At 43.7% G+C, this 26,459-nt stretch overlaps 1 protein-coding gene across 1 annotated transcript in view; it reads right to left on the bottom strand.

The window, feature by feature from the left end:
* MREG (melanoregulin) overlaps positions 1-26,459 on the bottom strand; it is a 69,727-nt gene that overhangs the window by 28,718 nt on the left and 14,550 nt on the right. Inside the window, exon 2 of the mRNA XM_070771891.1 lies at positions 21,250-21,409. Within this exon, the coding sequence (XP_070627992.1) occupies positions 21,250-21,409 (160 nt within the window). The remainder of the gene's footprint in view (positions 1-21,249; positions 21,410-26,459) is intronic.

A 26,459-nucleotide genomic window follows, 5' to 3' on the forward strand; every position in this document is an offset into this window, starting at 1 on the left:
AAAAAAGAAAGGAAGAAAGGAAGAAAATAAGTCACTGCAGTGAAAAAAGAGAAGCAGCAATAGTAACTACTCTCCACCCAACAGAGAATGGTCCCTCTGAAACACTTCTAGTGTTTATGTTCAAAGTGTTAGTCATTCAGTCGTGTCTGACTCACAGCGACCCCGTGGACTGTAGTCTGCCAGGCTTCTCTGTCCGTGGAATTCTCCAGGCAAGAATACTGGAGTGGGTTGCCATTCCCTTCTTCGGGGAATCTTCCCCACCCAGGGATCCAACCTGGGTCTCTTGCATTACAGGCAGATTCTTTCCTGTCTGAGCCACCAGGGAAGCCCAAATATGTTTGAAGATGCTTTCTATCCCCTAAATGTCACTTTAAAGCAGGTAAAAGATAAACAGCATGTCATGGATCAAAATACGAAGGTGAGAACTGAAGCATCAATGAAAATGCTGAGAGTTCAAAAACACTCAGCAATGAAAAACCTAGATACATGTGGGCTTGAGCCAGTTCCTCTCAGTGACTAAATCTAAGCCCGCATCAGCCGAGACGTTCACTTTAAATGCAAGCCCAGACAAGGGTGAAAATATGAGCAAGCAAAATGCAGAGAAGGATGGACAAAAAAAATCAGGTTCTGCTTGTTTCCCTGCTGGGACACATTACAAAGCCCTGCCCTCTGCTTTCCATGGCTGGAAGAAGAGCCAGGAGCAGGAGAAACCAGAGAGGAAGGAAAGACCTTTCCAAACTAGGGCAGAAGAACAGGCAGAGTGAGTGGTGTGAACGGCAGCCAGTGTTTCCACATCAGCAGAAGATCTGCCAGCTCGAAGGGAGATGGTGTTCAAATGTCCCTGCCTTACCTGACCTGTCAGATGGCTAGCATACCCAGGCACCCCCAGCTCACTGTCCACATTCTTATGCAGCTCAAGGCTGGTGCTTGCTGTGCTTGATGCTGACTGCCAGTCTATGCCAAAGTCCACTCCTTTCAACAATTCAGCCCTTAGGCCCCACAAAATCCTTTGGGATAAGAGGCAGACTGGCTCATCCAGTGCCCTGACCTCCATCCTCAGGGACCTCAGACAAGATTCTGTCCCTACCCCAGGAATCTCACATGGCATGCGTCTGGCAGTGTTTCCAAGGTGATGAGGTTGCTCCAACCCCATCAGGACCAAAAACCACAGTGACAACAGGCATGAATACATCTGGATGCCCAGCAAGAAACCACCACACTGAGGGACCTCTCTGCTCAGAAAACCTCCGCTCTTTCTCACATTTCACCAGTGATGATGAGTTCAGGGTCACACATTTCCTCCTTCAAGTCATTCATACTCTTCACTGAATTCCTCTAGCTTTGACCTAATACTTGTTTCTTTTTAAATTTCCAGTTGAGCTGAGCCTACAGAGAGTAAAAGGATGTTGAATTGGGTGGAAAGATGGGAGGAAAAAAATGTTAGTGATGGGATAACTGGGGGTAGGGGGCCCAGGCTTGGTGAGGAGCCAACAAAAGGGGCATGGCCAGAGGGCACCATGAGAAGAATCCTGGTGGGGGCAGGGGGCGGGGGGTCGAGAAGTCAATGGGGTCCCAGAAAGGCAGGGAGAATAGTTCTGCACTCGAAGGTTGCCCATCTTGGGAGTGACAAATACATTCCTGGGTAGCTCAGTCTTACTTCAAGCAGTCTCCTGTTTGCACATCACCTTTTTCCTCACACCCCATCACCCTTCCCTCCAGGCTTCTGCCTAGAGGCAAATGGATGATGGCTGAAGAGCATGGCCTACAGTCATTTCCCAGAAGGAAAAAATACAGAAACCACACTGACTTTAGACAGATGATAGTCTATGCAGTGTAAGATGACAAGAGGGCATTTTAAAACTTATTTTCGCACATTGCCAAGGCTGGGCTGGAAGAGCAGACACCCTGACCAGTCCCTGGTCTGAGGGTCTCTCTCTTCTTACAAGCTGTGGACACTCCCATCCATAGCTCTCCTCGGAGTCCACCAAGCTTTAAGTGACTGCTGGCAAAGAGTCAACAGATAAAAGCTCGTGTCCCTGAAGCATGTCCTGTGTTTAACAACAAACTCAACCACAGGGACATTTTATGTCGACCACTTGTACATGGTTTCAAAACTTCCTGGTAAACTCGCCAAGGCTGGCAAAAACAAGTAAGAGTAAAAACTAAACTCCGAGAGACTGAGGTGCATTCAACTGCACAATGAAACAAAAAGTATCCTGGTGGGTCTGTGAGCCCTTCCTCCTGCCTGGCCCCTCCCTGATGACTGCCCAGCATCGGGGCCTGGGGAATCGGCAGGAGCACAGGATCTTCTGGTTCTTGGATCCACAGCCAGGACAGATGACGTGGGGCCCAAACACACACTGCTCATTGCGTGTGGCCTCCTACCGCAAACCACATCCATCGGAGAAGGAACCAGGTAAACTTGACTCAGGTCCACTGAAACTAGTTACAAGTTATTTACTTTTTTAAGGTTTTGTCTATGTTTACTTAATAATAATAATAATAATAATAACTCGGAGCAAGTTTCAGTGGATTTTTCTTTTTAAATCTTTGTTTATGCTTACCTACCTACTCCAGTTATGCCTTAAATCAAATCCCTAATGATTATACAGTGGAAGTGAGAAATAGCATATTAAAAAGCAGGGACACTACTTTGCCAACAAAGGTCCATCTAGTCAAGGCTATGGTTTTTCCAGTAGTCATGCATGGATGTGAGAGGTGGACTCTAAAGAAAGCTGAGCACTGAAGAATTGATGCTTTTGAACTACAGTGTTGGAGAAGACTCTTGAGAGTGCCTTGGACTGCAAGGAGATACAACCACTCCATCCTAAAGATCAGTCCTGGGTGTTCTTTGGAAGGACTGATCTGAAGCTGAAACTCCAGTACTTTGGCCACCTCATGCAAAGAGCTGACTCATTGGAAAAGACCCTGATGCTGGGAGGGATTGGGAGCAGGAGGAGAAGGGGACAACAGAGGATGAGATGGCTGGATGGCATCACGGACTCAATGGACATGAGTTTGATTAAACTCTGGGAGTTGGTGATGGACACGGAGGCCTGTCATGCTGCAGTCCATGGGGTCACAAAGAGTTGGACACGACTGAGCAACTGAACTGACTGATCCACTCCAGTACTCTTGCCTGGAGAATCCCATGGACAGAAGAGCCTTGTGGGCCACAGTCCATGGGGTCACACAGAGTCAGACACGACTGAGCAACTAACACACACACACACATTTAATTTTCAAAAAATATTTTAATGTTGTTGGAGTATAACTGATCTACAATGTTTTGTTAGTTTCAGGTGTACTGTAAAGTGATTCAGTTACACTTATGCAAATAGTCATCACTTTTTAGATTCTTTTCTCACATAGGTTATCAGATAATACTGGGGAGAGTTCCCTGTGCTATTCAGTAGGGCCCTTCGGTCATCTACCTTATATATAGCAGTACTGGTGTGTGCATCCCAAACTCCTGATTTATCCACACATCCCTCAACATTTCCTCTTTGGTACCCGTTAAGTTTTTTTTCAACATTTATAAATCTGCTTCTGTTTTGTAAATGAGTTCATTTGTATCTTTTTTAAAAATTAGATTCCACATATGAGTAGTATCATATGGTATTTGTCTTTCTCTGTATGTCTTCCTTCACTTAGTATGATAATCTCTAGGTCTAGGCTCCAAGTTATTTAATAATGACAACAGCAATGTGGTAAACAAGCTTGGGAGTGACTTTACCTCACCTCATTTCTAATTAAACAGAAGGATTATTTCAAGAGGGCAGACCCAGTTTGTATTCATTCATAAGCCACCTGACCTGCCTCTTGTATTGCAAACCCATCAAAGGGCACAGCTCCCTCCAGGGTTTCGGGGACAGCATGGTCACATGGTCTAATTATGATGTAAAAACAGCTACCCAGGGACTGAATACCTAAATGGAAGGTTGGTTTCATTTCAAGAAAAATATGATCTCCTTTCAGAACACTCTGGGGATTTTAGGGCGGAGAAACGACAGATCTGGGCCCCCAACAGAACCGGGCGGGTGCTGCCATCCACCCCGCCTCCCTGCCAGCTCCCACTCCCTGCATCCACTCAAAACCAGAAAGCTGTTCTTACAGAGGACTCCCCGTAAGCCTTCCGAGATTCCCCAGCTGAGCACATTCACACCCTGCAGTCCCAGCGCACCAGTATCCAGGGCTCTGGCAGGCTCTGTGCAATTAAGAGCCGTTTTCTGTTACTCTAAGACAACCAAGACCAATCAAAAGAAGTGGTGGGGGAGGGGTAGTGGAGAAAGTGGGGGTGGGGAGGCAGCAGACAACCACAGCTCTGTTAATTACCATGTGAATTCACAGGCGGTTGGAGGGGAGGTAAGCTCCAGAGAAAGAGCCTGCTTTATCAGATGAATCTTAGAATGTTAAAAAGATAAATACCAACTGACTGCTTCATGCACATTCTGCCCTTCAGTCCATTTTGGCAGGATTCCTCAAGGCGTGCTCCAGTTCCTCCTAAGGTCTCTCTCATTTTCTCTTCTAATCTCTTGTCTCTCCCTTCCTGTCTCTCTCCTTCTTCCCACTTCTTCCCCTTTCTTCAAACATACCCACACCAAAACAAGACAGATTAGAAAGACCCAGGGAAATAGCCTCCACAAAATGTGCTGTGAAATAATTATTTTATACCAAGTAGACGTATACAGATGGAGAAGGAAATGGCAACCCACTCCAGTGTTCTTGCCTGGAGAATCCCAGGGATGGGGGAGCCGGTGGGCTGCCGTCTATGGGGTCGCACAGAGTCGGACACGACTGAAGAGACGCAGCAGCAGCAGCAGCAGCAGCAGCAGCAGCAGCAGCAGTATACAGAAGCAACACAAACGTATGCACTGCGGTCAGACAGTACAGAAGATCGTGGAATTCAAAGAGAATGTATCCTTTTTTCCACCCACTTCTACTCCCCAGAGGTCACCAAGGCTTAAAAAAAGTTCATAGGTGACCTTCCTACAAAGAAATTGTTAGTTATATATTAGCATACATATACTTTTATACAAATGGGACATTTTTCTACACATTATACATACCCACTTAGCAATAGATCATAACTATCTTTCCAAGCCAGGATCTGTAAATCCTACCTCATTATTTTTCTCAAGACAAATATTTTAATGCAATATTTTTTAAAAATAACATAAAAAATACACAGTGAACAAATAATAACATTTTTCAATACAAACAGTATAACTGACCTTTCTTTTTGCCTCAGGCTTCAGACTGGCTCATCACAAGCACTGCTTTCTTTTTTTTTTTTAACCTCATTATTTTTTAACCATCAAAGATTTTTATTTCAGATGTTTACTTTTCAAAATACTACTGCAAAGAACACGTATCTTTGTTTAACGGTAAAAGAATATGTATAGGATGGACTGCCAACAGCAGAACTGCCCCGTGAGTTGATGTAACTTGGATTTGATACTTAGGCTACTCCACCTTAAAAGAATTTCAAGCCAATGAATGGGGCCAAAAGGACTGATGAGGAAGCAAGGAGCTATTTTGATCACAAGGGATACCACTCAGAGGCCACCACTTCCCCTGGGCTCTCTCCTTTCTGCCAAGAGGAAAACATACTTTGCTGAAGGCTGCCACAGTCTATTTAGGCAGAGATTCCTCAAAGCTCAACAGCCTCCTCAATTTCTATGCTCTCAGTCCAGCTTTATATATTAAATAACAAATTAAGAAAATGAATGTGTCTTCAATTTTAGAAGTGTAGCTGTCCATAGGCAACACGCATGACATCACTATTGGACTGAGAAAAGAGTCAAGGGGTTCCATGGGAGAAAATGGGATAGGGAGGACTTGCCGAGCCTTGGCAATGCATTAAATCATATCTGCAATAAATCTACATAGATTATTTCCTTGGAACTGAAATGTCTATAGATCTTACCTTCCATTACTAATCTGCTGGCTCTGTTGGGTATCTGCCTAGCCTCTTCAGTTTAAAATATCTGAAATATCTCCCTTGCTCTCTGGAGAAGGAAATGGCAATCCACTCCAGTATTCCTGCCTGGAGAATCCCATGGACAGAGAAGCCTAGAGGGCTACAATCTGTCAGGTCGCAAAGACTCGGACACGACTTAGTGACTAAACAAACAGCCCCTGCTCTCAGTCTGCTGCTGCTGCTAAGTCACTTCAGTCATGTCCAACTCTGTGTGACCCCATAGATGGCAGCCTAGATTCATCTAATATTACATTATTCTGGATCTCCCTTGATTCCATATCCTATTGCCTGCCCTCCCAAATCCCTGCTTATGTCCAGTTCCTGAAGCTACAAGTCACCTGGAGGTGATGTTCAGAAACCTCTATCCACCACCATCAAGGGGCCAGGTGTCCTAACCAAATCAGAGGAATAACTTTATACCGGGGGTGAAAGTTCTAGGTTATCACATCTGGAGGACAACAGCTGTCAACACGGTATATGGATGGCTTCCCTGGAGACTCAGTTGTAAAGAGACACAGGAGGTTCAATCCCAGGTCCAGGAAGTACCCCTGAAGAAGGAAATGGCAACCCACTCCAGTACTCTTGCCTGGAAAATTCCATGGACGGAGGAGCCTGGTAGGCTACAGTCCATGGGATCGCAAACAGTTGGGCACGACTGAGCAACTTGGCTTGGCCTGGAGAAGAAAATGGCAACGCACTCCAGTATTCTTGCCTGGGAAATCCTATGGACGGAGGAGCCTGTCAGGCTGCAGTCCACAGAGTTGAAGAGTCAGACATGACTTAGTGACCGAGCTCAAGCACAATGTCATGTACTGAGAGCAGCACTGGGTGCACAGCAAGTACTCCACTGATGTCAGTGCTGCTGATCTCTGATCCCTCTTCCCCAGGCACCTTCCAGTATGGTCACTAGTTTCCTTTACATATTTCATTATATGGGAGAGGCTGGACAGATTAGTCAACTTTATGGCCCATCAAATGGTTACATACATTCGGGTTTACATGGCAGTCTCTTGCAAATTTGGTTAGTGTTAGTAAAATCCTCTATGATGGTTCATCTATGTGTCAAGTTGGCTGAGTCACAGTGCCCAGATATTTGGTCAAATATTCTGGATGTTTCTCTGAAGGTATTTTGTGTAAGAGATTAATATTTAAATTATCACACTGGGAGTAAAGCAGATTACTCTCTATAATGTGGGTGAAGTCAAAGTCACTCAGTCATGTCTGACTCTTTGCAACCACATGGACTATACAGTTCATGGAATTCTCCAGGCCAGAATCTACTGGAGTGGGTAGCCTTTCCCTTCTCCAGGGCATCTTCCCAACCCAGGGATCGAACCCAGGCCTCCCACATTGCAGCCGCATTCTTTATCAGCTAAGGAAGGAAGCTCAATGTGGGTGGGCCCTACCTAATCACTTGAAGGTAGTGATAAAACAAAGATTACCCTCCTCTCTGCAGGAAGGAATTCTGCCTTTGAACTTGAATTTCAACTACCCCTAAATCTCCAGCCTCCCCCATCAGATGCTGACTCACCAAGTCTCCACAATTGTGTGAACCATTTCCTTTAAACAAAAAAATGTAAATAGATAGGCAAATATGATAGAATGATAGAGACAGATAAGATAGAAAAGTAGAGAGAGATAGATATAGGGGTAAATATACAGATATAGAGATATAGATACACACACACACATCCTCCTGCTTCTGTTTCTCTGAATAATATGCCCCCTAAATTGAAACAGCTCTGTGTGCCCTGAGAAAATCAAGTGCAAGACCTGCAAAGCTGATTACTAGATCTGGGGCGGAAGTGACACACCCAGGGTATCATAAGCCTGTGAGATTTGCATGAGCAAACAACCAGGTCCCCTGGCATACATGCCCAACATGTTGACCTAAGAACAGTTGTGAAATTGAAAGTGGGTCCTTACTTTGATGAAAGCAGAAATTCTAACTGCATGGCAAATAGAAATCAGTTTGTCCTTATACTGAGTTGAGAGGAAGGAGATGCAGGAAGAGCATAAAGGAGTTTTCTGCATTGTTAACACTAAATAAACATCAAGACTAGAAAATACTTGATTCTCGGGGATATGAAGAACTGAAAGTACTCATTTGAAATCAAGCTTGCCTAACTGAACATTAGACACATTGTTTTTAATAAAATTAACTAATAAATAGGTTAGACACATTAGGCAGAATTTTGTTGAAACAAACCCTAAATAGAAGATACCTTGAAAAATTAGACACACTGGTATTTTTTGAAGAGGGAAATAAGCTGGAAAGTGTTTTACAATCTTCTGTATAAAGTTCTAGGGCCATAGACTTATTTTACCACATGATTATTTTTGCTCCCATTTAAAATATAGAACAGAGACAATCATATAGCTATCTGCCCTAAATCCTCAGATCCTGTAGCTCTGCTTCTCCTCCCCAGAGGGAAGGGCGTCGAACCCTGAGTCACAAGCCCATTTCTGGATGCTATCAGGAAGAGAAAACCTCTTAGGGTCTCTCTCTCACATTCTTTTTTTTTTTTTTTGGCTGAACAGGGTCTTAGTTGTGGCATGCAGGATCTTTAGTTGTAACATGTGGGATCTAGTTCCCTGACCAGGGACTGAACCCGGGGCCCCATGCACTGGGAGCTCAGAGTCTTAACCACTGAACCACCAGGGAAGCCTCTCTCACTTTTTTTAAATAACTCATTTATACCAAAAAACTGCTGTGAAAATCCAGGTATTCTGTGGAGGAGTCTCCCTGACTCTACACAGGCAGGTATTTCTGATGATCTCACTTGTTCAAGGAAAAACCAAAGTCATCACAGAAGTAGTTCACTGAAGGCTTAATTTGCTGATAATCCCTCATGTTTCAAATTTATAACTAGTTAACTATAACTTAAAAAAATACAACTTGAGGCACTTGGATCACAACAAACTGTGGAAAATTCTTCAAGAGACAGGAATACCAGACTACCTCACCTGCCTCCTGAAAAATCTGTATGCAGGTCAAGAAGCAACAGCTAGAACTGGACATGGAACAACAGACTGGTTCCAAATCGGGAAAGGAGTACGTCAAGGCTGTATATTGTCACCCTGCTCATTTAACTTATATGCAGAGTACATCATGCGAAATGCCAGGCTGGGTGAAGCACAAGCTGGAATCAAGATTGCCGGGAGAAATATCAATAACCTCAGATATGCAGATGACACCACCCTTATGGCAGAAAGTGAAGAAGAACTAAAGAGCCTCTTGATGAAAGTGAAAGAGGAGAGTGAAAAAGTTGGCTTAAAGCTCAACATTCGGAAAACTAAGATCTTGGCATCTGGTCCCATCACTTCATGCAAATAGATGGGGGAACAATGGAAACAGTGAGAGACTATTTTCTTGGACTCCAAAATCACTGCAGATGGTGACTGCAGCTATGAAATTAAAAGATGCTTCCCCCTTGGAAGAAAAGCTATGATCAACCTAGACAGCATATTAAAAAGCAGAGACATTATTTTGCCAACAAAGGTATGTCTAGTCAAAGCTATGGTTTTTCTAGGAGTCACGTATGGATGTGAGAGTTGGACCATAAAGAAAGCTGAGTGCCAAAGAACTGATGCTTTTAAACTGTGGTGTTGGAGAAGACTCTCGAGAGTCCCTTGGACTGCAAGGAGATCCAACCAGTCAATCCTAAAGGAAATCAGTCCTGAATATTCATTGGAAGGACTGATGCTGAAGCTGAAACTCCAATACTTTGGCCACCTGATGCGAAGAACTGACTCACTGGAAAAGACCCTGATGCTGGAAAAGATTGAAGAAGGGAGGAGAAGGGGACGACAGAGGATGAGATGGTTGGATGGCATCACTGACTCGATGAACATAAGTTTGAGTAAGCTCTGGGAAATGGTGATGGAAAGGGAAGCCTGGAGTGCTGCAGTCCATGCGGTCACAAAGAGTTGGACACAACTGAGCGACTGAACTGAACTGAAGCGAACTGAGGCAGCTTTATGGTTTCTGTTTCTTCTCAGGCCTAATTGCTTTATGCAAGTTGTAGAAAAACTAATGGAGAGATACAGCTCTTATCATCAAATGATCCTGCACATGAGCACCAATAAACATGTGGTCTGCCTTCTGGAAATTCACCAGCACAAGCACGGTAACTTAGGAAACCCAAAAATGCAGCCACTAGTTACTGTGACAGTGAAGTTCTAGTAATGGAAAGAGATGGACAGCTCCCTGCCCTTCTCCTCCAGGCACTGCATCTTCCTGGAGGTCCCCAAGGCATTGTCCATCTTCTCTGTCACTGACCTGTCAGTACTCCCAAGGTGTATTATCTACTACCTTTCTGGAGCTCCAAGGATAGGAGGCCAGTAAGGACAATCTAAGGAACAGGAATAGAAAGAGGGCCTGGCCATTACACGTTAGCATGTGGATGCTTAGGAAAAAAACAGAACTAAATTCACATACAAAGAGCTCTCCCAGTCTTCTCATCCTCTATTTATCTTCCGTGGACAAGTGGCTCAGAAGGAGGCTCTGCTAAGACATCAGTTTCTTCTGGGTTTATAACCCTAATGCTAATATTCAGTGGTGATGAATGGTCCACAGCTGCAACTGTCTCTATCTGGATGTGAAAACTGATCAATCTGAAGTCATCAGCTGTTTCATTGACCAGTGTGGAGGTTAAGAAAGGTGATCTTACTAACAAGTGTTGGTGAGGCTGTGGATAAATTAGAACTCTCATGCTTTGCTACTGAGAAAATAAAATGGTACAGACGCTGTGAAAGAGTATGGTGATTCCTCAAAAATTAAACACAGAATTATGGTATGATCCAATTACTCCACTTCTGGGTTTGCACCCAAAAGAATTTAAATCAGGGACTCAAACAAATATTTGTATACCCACATTCATAGCAGCATTACTCACATTGGCCAAGAGTTGGAAGCAACCCAAATGCCTGCTGACAGAAGAATGCATAAACAAAATGTGGTTTATACATACAATAGGACTTCCGCGGTGGCTCAGATGGTAAAGCGTCTGCCTACAATGCAGGAGACCTGGGTTCGATCCCTGGGTCAGGAAGATCCTCTGGAGAAGGAAATGGCAACCCACTCCAGTACTCTTGCCTGGAAAATCCCATGGATGGAGGGGTGTGGTAGGCTACAGTCCATGTGTATTCTATACACACAATAGAATGTTATTCAGTTTTAAAAAGGAAGGAAATTCTAACACATGCTACAACATGGATGAACTTTGAGGATCTTAGGCGAAGTGAAGTCAGCCAGTCACAAAAGACAAATATTGTATGATTCCCTTAATACGAGGTACCTAGTATAGTCTCATTCATAGAGACAGAAAGTAAAAAGGTGGGTTTCAGGGGCTGTGAAAGGGTAGGAGGGAGTTATCGTGTAAGGGTTATACAGTTCTACTTTGGGAAGATGAAAAGTCCTGGGGGTGGATGGTGATGACGGCTGCCCAAAAATGTGAACGTACTTAGTTGCCACTGAACTGACATTTAAATATGGTTAAAATGGCAAATTTTATGTTATTTATATTTTACCACAATTTTTCTAAAAAGTGATCATACATCCCAGTTTATCTAGAGCAGTTTCAATTTCTATCTTTGGCCTGGCATACTTGGCTCAGTGGTAAAGAATCCACCTGCTAATGTAGGAGACTCAAGAGACACGGGTTCGATCCCTGGGTTGGGAAGATCCCCTGGAGTAGGAAATGGCAACCCACTTCAGTATTCTTGCCTGGAAAATTGTATCACAATAAACTGTGGAAAATTCTGAAAGAAATGGGAATACCAGACCACCTGACCTGCCTCTTGAGAAATCTGTATGCAGGTCAGGAAGCAACAGTTAGAACTGGACATGGAACAACAGACTGGTTCCAAATAGGAAAAGGAGTACGTCAAGGCTGTATATTGTCACCCTGTTTATTTAACTTATATGCAGAGTACATCATGAGAAACGCTGGACTGGAAGAAACACAAGCTGGAATCAAGATTGCCGGGAGAAATATCAATAACCTCAGATATGCAGATGACACCACCCTTATGGCAGAAAGTGAAGAGGAACTCAAAAGCCTCTTGATGAAAGTGAAAGTGGAGAGTGAAAAGGCTGGCTTAAAGCTCAACATTCAGAAAACGAAGATCATGGCATCCGGTCCCATCACTTCATGGGAAACAGATGGGGAAACAGTGGAAACAGTGTCAGACTTTATCTTTGGGGCTCCAAAATCACTGCAGATGGTGACTGCAGCCATGAAATTAAAAGACACTTACTCCTTGGAAGGAAAGTTATGACCAACCTAGATAGCATATTCAAAAGCAGAGACATTACTTTGCCAACAAAGGTTCGTCTAGTAAAGGCTATGGTTTTTCCTGTGGTCATGTATGGATGTGAGAGTTGGACTGTGAAGAAAGCTGAGCACCAAAGAATTGATGCTTTTGAACTGTGGTGTTGGAGAAGACTCTTGAGAGAGTCCCTTGGACTGCAAGGAGATCCAACCAGTCCATTCTGAAGGAGATCAGCCCTGGGATTTCTTTGGAAGGAATGATGCTAAAGCTGAAACTCCAGTACTTTGGCCACCTCATGCAAAGAGTTGACTCATTGGAAAAGACTCTGATGCTGGGAGGGATTGGGGGCAAGAGGAGAAGGGGACGACAGAGGATGAGATGGCTGGATGGCATCACTGACTCGATGGACGTGAGTCTGGGTGAACTCCGGGAGTTGGTAATGGACAGGGAGGCCTGGCGTGCTGCGATTCATGGGGCTGCAAAGAGTTGGACACGACTGAGCGACTGGACTGAACTGAACTGAACTGAGGAGCCTGCTGGGCTATATTCTGTGGGGTCACAAAGAGTCAGACATGACTGAGCACACATGCCTATACATATTCAATATTAGGAAACTTCTTTCTTCTTCTTCTTTTTAAAAATTTTTTGGCCACAGCATGCAGCATGCTGGATCTTAAGTTTCCCGACCTGGGATCGACCCTCCGTTCCTACACTGGAAGCAGAGTCTTAACCACTGGACCACCAGAGAAATCCTCCCCCTGTCCTCTTAGTTTAAGACCTTGCGATCGTGTCCCAAATTGGACAATAAACAGTAAGAACTCCCTGAGGTCAAATAACTGACTATTCAGTGTCATCTCAGGACATGGCAGAGGTATGCCTCTCATCCCCAACTGTCTAATTCCAAAACGCATGCTTTTCACCACCTCACATCCTACTGAATATCTAATGATTTTCCCTTTGCCTGCTTAATTTTCTGTCTCAACTTTGTTGGCTTACATAGAGTTTTGATGTGCTACCTACTTGCTAAGAAACACGTAAGACCTTAATGCTAATATCCAAAATGCTTAGATTTTTTAAGTCAGGGGTGGGCAAAGAATAGAAAAGAACATTACAGACAGACAGACAATGTCTTTGGTGGAGCCCAACAGATCTTTTGTACCCAGAATGGTGCCCGAGGTGTTAAAAGTTCCCAGGCGGCAGCACCTGGAGGCTGTTGCGTGCACTGCACAACAGAGGTTTGCTGTTTTGTTAGTCTCTCAGTCGTGGCCAACTCTTTGTGACCCCACAGACTGTAGTCCACGAGGCTCCTCTGTCCATGGGATTCTCCAGGCAAGAATACTGGAGTGGGTTGCCATTCCCTTCTCCAGGAGATCTTCCTGACCTAGGGATCAAACCCAGGTCTGATACACCACAGGCAAATTGTTTACTGCCTGAGCCACCAGAGAGGCTGATACTAAACAAATACCAACATCATCCACTCTGTGATTCAGCTGGTGCAGGGTGAAAAACAGCTGACAAATACACAGCCCAGGGCAGCTACTTTGGCAGGAAGTCAACACCCATTTGGCTTCCCTACTGGCTCAGATGGTAAAGCATCTGTCTGCAATGCAGGAGACCTGGGTTTGATCCCTGGGTTGGGAAGATGCCCTGGAGAAGGAAATGGCAGCCGACTCCAGTACTCTTGCCTGGAAAATCCCATGGACGGAGGAGCCTGGTAGGCTACAGTCCATGGGGTCGCAAAGAGTCGGACACAACTGAGCGACTTCACTTCCCTTCACTTCAACACCCATTTGATTAACACCCATTCACTTTGTCTTTGACCAAAAAGATTCCACTGAAGCTCTTTCTAAGCTCAAGAGAGAGATGGCAGCAAGTGTTTCTGTTCATAGAGATTTCCAGGTCATACACACAGACTGAACTACCATCCCAATTGTCCCACTCTCAATGCCTTGGACAGATGGTCAAAGTCTCTGATCTTATGTGTCAAAACCCCTTCTTCATAGGGTTACTGTGAGGCTTGAGTTTTTGTCTGGAGCACACACATTAAGAAGGGCGCTTCTGCTCAGCACCCAGCATGAACCCCCATAAATATTATTACCTAGAACACAGAGGGTAAGATGGCTTGATTCTCAGATCCTAATGAGTGTTTTTATTCTCTCCCCCTCTAACCCAAACAGTCACTAGCAAAGTCAAATAAAGAATGCTTGCATGCCTGGATGGGAGGGGCGTTTGGGGGAGAATGGATATGCATATGTGTGGCTGAGTCCCTTCAGTGTTCACCTGAAACTACCCGCATTGTTCATTAATCGGCTGTACCCTAATACAAAATAAAAAGTTAAAAAAAAAAAGAATGGTTACATTAAACAATCTGGATCATCTGCATCCTAAACAAAGAGGCCTTTTGAGAAGCCCAGAATTATCTAGAGAATCACTTCCATTTTCCACTGTTATTTTGCTCCTTGACTGCTTGACTTAAAACTTACAGTCCTATCGCTAACTGTAGCCAGTGTTCACCCACGTGCAGAGAAGTCAGAGGGCCCGACCAGAGCAAGCCCCACCCAGCACGTGAAGACTTGGAGGGAGTCATGCTGAGCCCAACCAGAACATCCCCGCTCCAAGCGCTTCCAAGTGATGTGGCTGGTACCCAATCAACTCAACCCTCTCTCCACCTCCTCACATCCTCTGACCAGATATTCCACTTAACTCTCTTTTGTCCTTTCTTTCAGTACCAGGGATATGACAGGCTGAGCGTATAATCCAGACGTTGCACACAAACCCCTGGGAACATCTGTCGCTCTTTTAAACATTTTATAGGAACTGTTTACAATGCCTGGCAACACTCTGCCAGCAGGGAGTCCTGACACACAGGAAGAACAAATTGTAAACAGGAACATTTTATGTTTTTGCCTGTAAAGTTCTGAAAAACAGTAACATACAGCCCATTCCCTGGGGCTCAGCAGAGGGAGATTTTCAAGTTTTCACGGGATTCCTTGAGCCACATAGCATCTGGTGTTCACGTGGCTCCTGCCAGTGCATAAACACTACTTCACTCATCATCAGAACGAGGTGTGTTTCCGAGCGCGTAATTATTTGATAGATTTAAAAACAAGCCTAGCACTTCTATCACCGATTGTGCCAAATAAACATTACCTATTTTGAACCAAAATAGTCCTTAATCGTTGTTTATGACAACGGTTTGATTTTCAGCACTCACATTCTTAATAAAAAATGTAAGTATTTTTGAACAGAGTAAAAATCTTAAAGCCATGCACAGACTCCTAAAAGATCTATTACTGAACCATCGAAAGAGGCACCAAATAACAAGAGAACACTAAACAAGATGAAGAATCTTGGAACTAATAAAACCGAAACACTTGGTTGGAGTCTTAACCAGCTGTACTTAACCAGTCTTAACCAGCGTGTAGATCCATAATGTGGGAAAGGTGGATTTTGACAGGGACCACTTTATGAACTTCGGTCACAATCCCCAAACCACACACAGTTCTCATCCCACTGATGTGAGACTGCTTTTCACATCACTGGTTTCAAAAAGTCACAGAAATAGACTCTGGATAGATTCCGCCCGCGCATTCTGAAATCTTCCTGGAATCACAGACAATATCTAGTCCTCTCTTACAACTTCAATCATGGTGCTCATTACATTTTGCATCTCTAGATTCACAAAGTCCAGATTCAGATCCTGGCTCCACATTTCAACGGTGTGGCCTTGAACAAGGTGATTCAAAAAGAAGTAACAATGGCATCCACCTCACAGCTGTTGTGTAGAGGACTTAATGTATGTCAAGCAGCTGAACAGTGCTTGGCACGGTTTTCATTATTATCTTAGAGGGCAGGGTGGGTCAGTATGATTAGAATTATTTATAGAAAACAAATAAATAAGGTGCAATGATATTTCATTAACCATTATTAGGCCCCCTAGAATACAGAGTGTTATATGAAGTATACAGCTAGGTTAATGAGAATGAACATAAGGACAATGATTTATTGACATGATTTTGTGGTTGTTTACTATTTAAAAAATTTTTTTGGTGGTTTGGAATGTGGGGTGTTAATTAGTTCCCCAACCAGGGATTGAACACATGCCCCTTCCATTCAAAGCACACTGGACCGCCAGGGAAGTTCCTATTGTTTCTTAGTTAAGCATAAAATATTTTCCAAAATTAAAGACAAGAGCAAAATTTTTCCACTACTTGGCGGTCTATAAATGTGTCAGTTCTTCTGCTGTATTCAAGCTTTTGAAGGTTTGCGTAAATGAAAGTGGATTGTGTTAGAATTAACTAATGTTACTATTTTATTTTCTGACGCTGCAAGTAACTTTAAATTCAGGCCATGTTTCATTATTTGCCCTCGTATATATCATCTTCTCTGATTTTTTTTCCACTTTGGGACAACACTGCAAATTTAGCCTTAACTATACTCATAGCCCTTCTCCCACCAGCTCCAGATTCAGTAAGGGAATGTCGGTGATACATACACTGTTTTGAAATTACTCTTCAATTTTCAAAGAATTCCAAGTACAGACGTTCCTAGGTTTTTCACGATATTGCTGCTCAAGGAAAAACATAATGTTCAATTTTCCTTAATGCCTTGCTTGAGTTTCTAAATCGTCCTCATGCAAAAATATCTAGGGTTCCTTATTCCTTAGTAGGTGGAATTTGTTTTTCTCTCAAAAAACTAAAATGCTCTATTTTATTAAAATTTGTGCCAATTATATCCTGCATGAAAAAGAAAATAAGCAACAGGTACACCTACCACCAGCTTTCTACTTCTGCCTTCTAAATTCACAGTTAGTTCATTTTTCAATCCTATTGAACAAAGTAACAATAATATTGAATAGTAGTAGTCTATATTCTTGTCTGGAGAATCCCATGGACAGAGGAGCCTGGTGGGCTGCTGTCCATGGGGTCACACAGAGTCGGACACGACTGAAGCGACTTAGCATGCATGTATGCATGCATTGGAGAAGGAAATGGCAACCCAATCCAGTGTTCTTGCCTGGACAATCCCAGGGATAGAGGAGCCTGGTGGGCCGTCTATGGGGTTGCACAGTCATATGACTGAAGCGACTCGGCAGCAGCAGTCTGTATCGTAAACATTAAGTATATAGCCCATAAACATATTTTGTTTAGCTGACACATGTTTAATCTGAGCTATCATTTAATAATCTGTACATTTTATATGTAAATTTAGGGTTTTAGTTTCTCTTAAAAATCCAGAGTTCTGGCACTTCCAGATCCACAGTCTCAGCAAGGCAAACAGCTATCTAGAGATCAGCAGCTGCTCCTCTTAAACACTGTGTGAATTTCCAGTGCTAGTCAGTTCTGCACCTTAAAGTGTTTTTCCTAGGTTCTTCCACAAAGGAAGCACTAAGACAATTGCTACAATTTAAATACACGTGTACTCTCTGATCCAGTAATTCTATACCTGAAAAAGCAACTAAAGATCATACAAGTATATATGGATACCCACTGAGGCATTGCTTCTGTTCCTAACAACAAAAAACCTGAATCAACCTAAACAACAATAGGGACTGTCTGAATAAATGATGGGAAATCAATGCAAGAGAACAGAGAGCCCCTCAAAACAATAAGGGAAATCTACACATGGTGAAATGGAAATATGTCCAAAATATATTATTAAATGGAAAAAAAAACAAAGTACAGAATGATATATAATATATGATCCAATCTGTGTGGAGAATGATGCTGGGAAAGATTGAGGGTAAGAAGAGAAGGGGGCAACAGAGGATGAGATGGTTGGATGGCACCACTGACTCAGTGGACGTGAGTTTGAGCAAATTCAGGGAGATAGTGAAGGACAGGAAAGCCTGGCGTGCTGCAGTTCACAGGGTTGCAAAGAGTCAGACACGACTTAGCAAGTGAACAACAATCCTTTTATATGCATATCATACTTTCGGTAGAAAATAAACTTTTTTTAACCACGTGTATATATATTCTTGCCTGGAGAATTTCATGGACAGAAGAACCTGGCGGGCTACAGTCCATGGGTCGCAAAGAGTTGGACACGACAAGACAACTACCACTTCCACTTTCTTTTTCATATATTATGTATGTATGTACAGATACTGCTGCCACTTAGTCACTTCAGTTGTGTCCAACTCCATGCGACCCTATGGACTGCAGCCTTCCAGGCTCCTCTGTCCATGGGATTCTCTAGATGACAGTACTAGAGTGGGTTGCCATGCCCTCCTCCCGGGGATCTTCCCGACCCAGGGATCGAACCCAGGTCTCCTGCATTTCAGGCAGATTCTTTACCACTGAGCCACCAGAGAAGCCCATATACCTTAAAATACATACTTTATAAACACCTTTATATGTGTAGGGCTTCCCTGGTGACTCAGCTGATAAAGAATCCACCTGCAATGCAGGAGACCTGGGTTTGATCCCTGGATTGGGAAGATCCCCTGGAGAAGGGAAAGGCTACCCACTCCAGTATTCTGGCTTGGAGAATTCCATGGACTCTATAGTCCATGGGGTCACAAAGAGTCGGCCACGACTGAGCGACTTTCACTTTATGTGTATATATGTGTATATATTTATGTATACACATAGATATAGTGTGTTAGTCACTTCAGTCATGTTTGACTCTTTGTAATCCCATGAGCTATAGCCTGCCAGGTTCCTCTGTCCATGGAATTCTCCAGGCAAGAATACTGGAGTGTATAGCCATTCCCTTCTCCAGGGGATTTTCCTGATGAAGGGATTGAACCCATGTCTCCTGCACTCCCGGCAGACTCTTTACCATCTGAGCCACCAGGGAATATATTTGTATACATATTTTACACCTAAAAAGAAGGAAGCACTATGAATAGACATTTCACACCCTTTCATCTTCATCATCACATCTTCATGTTGTTGACCTGATGGCCTGTCCTGGTTGCAGGGTTTCTTTCTCTAGAGTTAAACTTGACTTTACTTCTTAGGCAAGCCTTCTGGAAGGCCCTTCACACGGCCCAAGAGCAGCACAGAACGACACAACGGCCTCTTTGGAAGCTGTGCTTCTTCAGAGCGATTTGCAGCTCACATTGCCTCCTGCACTGATTCAATAGCAAAGGTAAACAGGGCAGAGAAGCTGGAGCTCCTCTGAGAGCTGCCAGGCCCAGTGCAAACACCCTTCACGCCCCTCTCCTAGTTGGCATGAGACCCTGTCGGGGAGAGAGAGAGGAGTACTATATGTTTCATTTCCCTATTACAGTCACAGCTTTGAAGAGTGTGGAAAGAAAAGGGAAAAAAGAACTGGTTCCATGCTCACCAGCAGAAACCCTAGCTGGTCAGCCCAATACAGTAGGGTAAGGACTACCTCTTCCCATTAAAGGAAAAACTAGGTCATGCATGCATTCCCGTCCATATGCTCAGGAGCGGCAGCCAGGATGGCTGTTCCTGGCCTAAGCAGCCTGTACGATGTCTTTCGAACGTTACCAGTGGAGGAGGGGATTGCAGTGGGGATAAGGGAAGCCGGGGTAGCAGGTGCACGGCCACTAGTAGGATGCTGGTGGTGGTGGTTTAGTTGCTAAGACATGTCCGACTCTTTTGTGACTCCATGGTCTGTAGCCCGCCAGTTCCTCTATCTATGGGATTTTCCAGGCAAGAATACCAGAGTGGCTTGCCATTTCCTTCCCCTAGTCTTTGACTTAAGCCCTGTGACCAATATTTTGTAGAAGTGGTCCTCAGCAAGACCCCACAGCCAATAAAGGATGCTCATCAAAGCCACTGGGGGACTCTTCAGCTGCCCTTCCCCAAGGTCTTAAGAACCAGAGGCAATTGTGATTCCTCACTTCTATGTCTACCTCCATCCCCGTAAGGTACTCCAGGTCACACCAGAATAAAAGGACTGGGACACGAGGCTCTTCTAAAAGTTACTGGGACTTCCCTGGCAGTCCAGTGGTTACAACTCCTCACTTCCACTGCAGGGGGTAGGAGACTGATCTCTGGGCTGGGGAGCTGAGATCCTACAAGCCATGTGGCCAAAAAAAAAAAAAGTTATCATATCCTGCTACAGCATGTTTTGGAGAAAAGACAATAATCAAAAATATAAAGAAACCTACATAAGAAACAGACCTCCCTTGCCATAACTGCCCCATACACACACGCTCTGGTACTTTACTTCAAAACAAGAGCCTGACGTTTTAAATCTCCCTATTCTTCTCAATTACTATAAAATACAAAGGAACACACAAAGTCATATCTAATATAGGTATCTACTCAGAACTAACAGTTGAACACAGAGGTTAGAAAACTCAGGCTGTATTATATGAAAAAAAACACCTATAATATAACATTATACTGTATTGTTATAGTACATAATACTACTTTTGAAAAAAAAAGAGAAAATAAAATATGATCCCTTTTGCTGTTTTCTCTTAATTTATGAAGTCATCTCCTTTTCAATAGTCTAGTGTTCCTGTATCAATAACTTTGATTAAAAGTCCATTAAGAGTGATTTCAAGCCTTATTACACAAATCATCTCAAATACACCAGATATACTATTTGATCAATAAGCACAATTCAAGAAGATAAAACAGAAAAAAAAAAAAAAACAATTCAGGCTCCATTAATTCAAACTGGGGATAATGCAAAGTACCCTCCAACCTTCAGTTTGAATGTTGAACTGCGGATGGCCAAACAACTGGAAAGATTAGACATGGAATGGTTAAGCTATTTAAGACCATAAAGTATCTTCATGATCTGAACAGCACTGCCTTGCTTTTTCCATACAGTTGTAATTTATATCATTAAAGCAACAATTAGAAATCAGTCTTATCTGTATATTAAGCAGGTATACCAAGACCAGCTATAATTCGTGACTAGATGCTGCTAAAAGACCTGCCCTTCGTTTCACACATATCACGCTTCATTCTTTTCTCTACTTCAAGCTGTTCTTCTCTGTCATTGCTCTCTTTTGCTGTGCATTACCATCTGCACATAGCAAGATCTCAAAAGCTGCTTACCTCTGAATCTTTGGCCTGCTGATTACGAACGACAATCAGGTTGTACAGGATCCTGTCGTCGTCTGCCTCTGTGTGGGACACATCGTGAGGCATGCTCCACAAATTCTTTTCATCATCCCTGGCCAGCGTGGCTCCAAACGAAGAATATGGATTGCTACCACTACGGGATAAGAAAAGGGGGAATAAGGGCTTTGTAATACGTATTACATGTACTACATACATCAGGCTTCCCTGGTGGCTCAGTGTAAAGAATCCACCTGTCAATGCAGGAGACATGAGTTCAATCTCTGGTCTGGGAGGATACACATGTCACAAAGCAACTAAGCCCAAGAGCCACAACTATGGAGCCTATGCTCTGCAACAAGAGGAGCCGCACACCGCAACTGGAGAGCAGCCCCTGACTTCCACAACTAGAGAAAAGCTGTGCAGCAACAAAGACCCAAAATAATCAACTAAATATATATATACGCCACATGTAAGTAACACATAAATTAAAATATATTACGTATTACATAATGTAATGATAGCTTACGGTGAACAGTGCCACTGGATTCGTGGTCTCCAAAGGAGAAGATTTAACCCTGGGACCAAAGACAGGTCTCAGTCACTCAGAGCTCTGTATGCACAATTTTATTTAAAGTGACAGGACAAAGAAAGCTTCTGACATAGACATCAGAAGTGGGTAGAAAGAGTACCCACCTCACTAGTTTAGCAGGGCATTATATACTTTTCTGCCAGCTGCTGAGAACAGAAAAAAAAATACCTCAAGGCTGTGAGAATTTTGTCCAGACTGTTCCCCATAACATAAGTCCTAGGATGACATCAGCATGAGATTAGCCAGAAGAAACAGGTTAACGCAGAGCTCAAGGCTGTTAAAGTTTTTACCCAGATTTTCTCCCATAACATACATCCAAAGCTCAAAAAAAGGCAGGTCCTTGAACAAGAGATACTGCTGCCTATGAGGCCTACTTGTCTAAGGCAAAAGAATGTGAAAAAGAAAAAACATTTATCTCTTCCTTAAAGGGGCCTTAGGCTTGGACTTCTTATCAACCTGCCTGTTAACTCTCCTTAATGCTTGCTCCTTGGAAGAAAAGCTATAACCAACCTAGACAGCATATTAAAAAGCAGAGACACTACTTTGCCAACAAAGGTCTGTCTAATCAAAGCTATGGTTTTTCCAGTAGTCATGTATGGATGTGAGAGTTGGACCATTAAGAAAGCTGAACGCTGAACAATTGATGCTTTTGAACTGTGGTGTTGGAGAAGACTCTTGAGAGTCCCTTGAACTTTCAAACCAGTCAATCCTAAAGGAAATCAGTCCTGAATATTCAATGGAAGGACTGATGCTGAAGCTGAAGCTCCAATACTTTGGCTGCCTGATGTGGAAAACTGACTCATTGGAAAGGACCCTGATGCTGGGAAAAATTGAAGGCTGGAGGAGAAAGGGACGAGAGAGGATGAGGTGGTTGGATGGCATCACCGACTCAATGGACATGAGTCTGAGCAAGCTCCGGGAGTTGGTGATGGACAGGGAAGCCTGGTGTGCTGCAGTCCATGAGATGGCAAAGAGTCGGACACGACTGAGTGACTGAACTGAACTGAACTGAACTCTCTCAGTAACATGTAATAGTTGTGGTGGCAGGGTTCACCTGTTGTGGAGCACAGGCTCTAGAGCACAATGGCGCTAATGATAAAGAACTTGCCAGCCAATGCAGGAGGCTAAGAGATAGGGGTTTGATCCCTGGATCAGGAAGATGCCCTGGAGGAGGGCACGGCAACCCACTCCAGTATTCTTGCCTGGAAAATCCCATGGACAGAGGAGCCTGGTGGGCTGCAGTCCACAGGGTCGCAAAGAGTCAGACACGACTAAAGCAAGTTAGCATGCACACACAACATATAAACATATATTCCAAGCAAAAGAATCTGCACTGATTTTAATAATGAAGCATAACACAACAGAACAATTAAAAGTCACTTTTAAAACAACAGAGGACAACTAAAATAGGATACCTGGCAGAGGTAATTTTACCATGTTAAACATGAAATTTATCATGAATACCCTGGCAGATAAGACAAAAAAAAAAAAAAGGAATTCCAATGAGGAATACAATTCTCATGTGATTAAAAGGAGCAAACAATTCATACAAAGAGATGAAATTTTTACTGGTTCTGAATTCAAGGAAATAAGAGTGAATTCAAAGTACAATGGTATGTATTAATATTATCTATCAAATTCCTTACAACAAGAAAATTAAGGAATAAACATGCACATCTGAATACTTTCAATAAGCAGTACTAGATGTTGAGTAAGGATTTTAGGAGCCACATGCTGACACCTGTGTCATGATTTACCCTTGATGAGGCCGTATCTATGTTTACGAGGAGCTGAGTGGCAGAGTGTCATACCTAGGACATGCTTGTACAAAGACCTGGTTAACTTCTGTGGGACTGGTCAGGTCAGGTCATGCTGGGGTCATCCCCTTAATCTGATGCTAATAATATGTACAAGTCCCTGACTCCACGTTACTCACAGGGCTTATAAAATTGTGAACAACACAGATGTGGTCCCTATCCTTGGACCTTGGAGTCTAGGGAGGGACAGAGAGTAATGAATGATCACATGACAGTATAATTAAAAACAGTGGTAACTGCTATAAAGGGGGAATTCAGGGAGCTGTTAGAGGCAGTGGGGGTAGGCATTAGGTAGGCGTTGTGAAAAAGGGATTTAAATGGGTTTTAAGCTGAAAGACAAGAAACAGAGTTCCAAACAAAGGAAATGGCATGTTCAAAGGCCCCGGGGTAGACTGAAGCAGGGCCAAGGTAGTAAAAGAAGGGGGCTGTTGGCTTGTGAGTGAAAGAGAAGCTGAGGAGACAGCTGGGGCCAGATACTCTTGGCTCTGTAGGCCATGTTTTCTAACATTCTTTAGAAACGTGGTCTTTATTCCTAGGAGCTAGGTAAGATGCAGAAGGGCTTTAAAGCAGGACTGCAATGTGACATGAACAACATTACACCTTTAAAGATTTTTCTAACTTACACACAAAAAAACTAAGAACATGGCATCTGATCCCATCACTCCATGGCAAATACAGGGGAAAAAGTGGAAACAGTGACAGATTTTCTTTTCTTGGGCTCCATCACTGCGGACGGTAACTGCAGCCATGAAATTAAAAGACGCTTGCTCCTTGGAAGAAAAGCTATGACAAACCTAGACAATATATTAAAAAGCAGAGATATTACTTTGCCAACAAAGGTCAGTATAGTTAAAGCTATGGTCTTTCCAGTAGTCATGTACGGATGTGAGAGCTGGACCATAAAAAGAGCTGAGCACCAAAGAATTGATGCTTTTGAACTGTGGTGTTGGAAAAGACTCTTCAGAGTCCCTTGGACTGCAAGGAGATCAAACCAGTCAATCCTAAAGGAAACCAATCCTGAATATTCACTGGAAGGACTGATGCTGAAGCTAAAGCTCCAGTACTTTAACCACCTTATGTGGAGAGCTGACTCATTGGAAAAGACCCTGATGCTGGGAAAGACTAAAGGCAAAAGGAAAAGGAGGTGGCAGACGATGAGATGGTTAGATAGCATCACCAACTCAAAGGACATGAATTTGAGCAAACTCTGGGAGACAGTGGAGGTCAGAGAAGCCTGGCATGCTGCAGTCGATGGGGTTGAAAACAGTCGGACACAACTCAGCGACTGAACAATGACAACAACAAAGAATACTCAAGTTCATCGAGTCAGAAAGTACACTGGGGACTTCCCTGGTGGTCCACTGGCTAAGGATCCCAACTCTCAATTCAGGGGATTCAGGTTCTATCCCTGGTCAGGGAACTAGATCTCAGATGCTGCAACTGAGACCCAGCGCAGCCAAATAATAATTATTTTTTTTTAATAAAAGAAAGTCATTGGTAGATGAGAAGAGCCAGGAGTGGGAGGAGGTGGGGAGCGGGAAGGGAGTCTTAGTGTTTAATAGGGATAGAGTTTCAGTTTAGGAAGGTGAAAAATCCGAGAGGTGGATGATGGTGAGAGTTGTACAACAATGTGAATGTGCTTAGAGCCACTGAACTGTACAGTTAGATATAGTTAACACGGCTTCCCTGATGGCTCAGATGGTAAAGCGTCTGCCTGCAATGTGGGAGACCCGGGTTCGATTCCTGGGTCGGGAAGATCCCGTGAAGAAGGAAATGGCAATCCACTCCAGCACTCTTGCCTGGAAAATCCCATGGACAGAGGAGCCTGATAGGCTACAGTCCATGGGGTCGCAAAGAGTTGGACACGACTGAGCGACTTCACTTTAACATGAAAGTGAAAGTCGTTTGGTCGTGTCCAACTCATTGCAACCCCATGGACTGTACAGCCCATGGAATTCTCCAGGCAAGAATACTGGAGTGGGTAGCCTGTCTCTTCTCCAGGGGATCTTTCCAACCCAGGGATCAAACCCAGGTCTCCCGCATTGCAGGCAGATTCTTTACCAGCTGAGCCACAAGGGAAGCCCAAGAATACTGGAGTGGGTAGCCTATCCCTTCTCCAGCAGATCTTTCTGACCCAGGAATCGAACCGGGGTCTCATGCACTGCAGGCAGATTCTTTAACTGAGCTATCAGGGAAGACCATGGTTAACATAGTATGCTTTATATTATGTGACTTTTACCACAATTAAAAAAAAAAAAAAGATCTTTCTGGCTACAGTGTGGAGAATGCTTCAGAGGGGTGAAGAGTGGACCTGTGGGATTCATTAAGATGGAACTGAAGCAACTCAGGTGAGACAGGATAGGTATTACCCACATAATCCAGGAGCAGGAGAGGTTAAAAGCTCTCTGGCTTTTCACCTGCACGGTGAGTGATGCCCTCGTCTGAGGCAGAGCTACAGTGCCCCACAGCCACAGGGTGGCCAGCACATCTGCAGGTGTGATGGGAGGAAATGGCAAAGGAGGACAGACAGTGGGCGCCTGATAAGCAGACAGCATCTGGGAAGGAAGGATAAGAGTAACCGACAACTGGGCTGAAGGTAATGTTAAGGCTTAAACCAACATGAAATATTCAGAAGTTGGCACTAAGGAGATGTTGCAACAGGAAGCAAAGTTTGGGTCTCCAAACTGGTGTTCAGCACAGGAACTCTCCCAGCTAGGGACGGACTCCAGCACTTGAGTGATGAGGTCTGGGTCAGGCTTGGGAGAGCCAACCACGGCCGGCTCATGAAAACTGGGACA

Source organism: Bos indicus, chromosome 2 (genome assembly GCF_029378745.1).
Source record: "Bos indicus isolate NIAB-ARS_2022 breed Sahiwal x Tharparkar chromosome 2, NIAB-ARS_B.indTharparkar_mat_pri_1.0, whole genome shotgun sequence".
In the NCBI taxonomy this organism is placed as follows: domain Eukaryota; kingdom Metazoa; phylum Chordata; class Mammalia; order Artiodactyla; family Bovidae; genus Bos; species Bos indicus.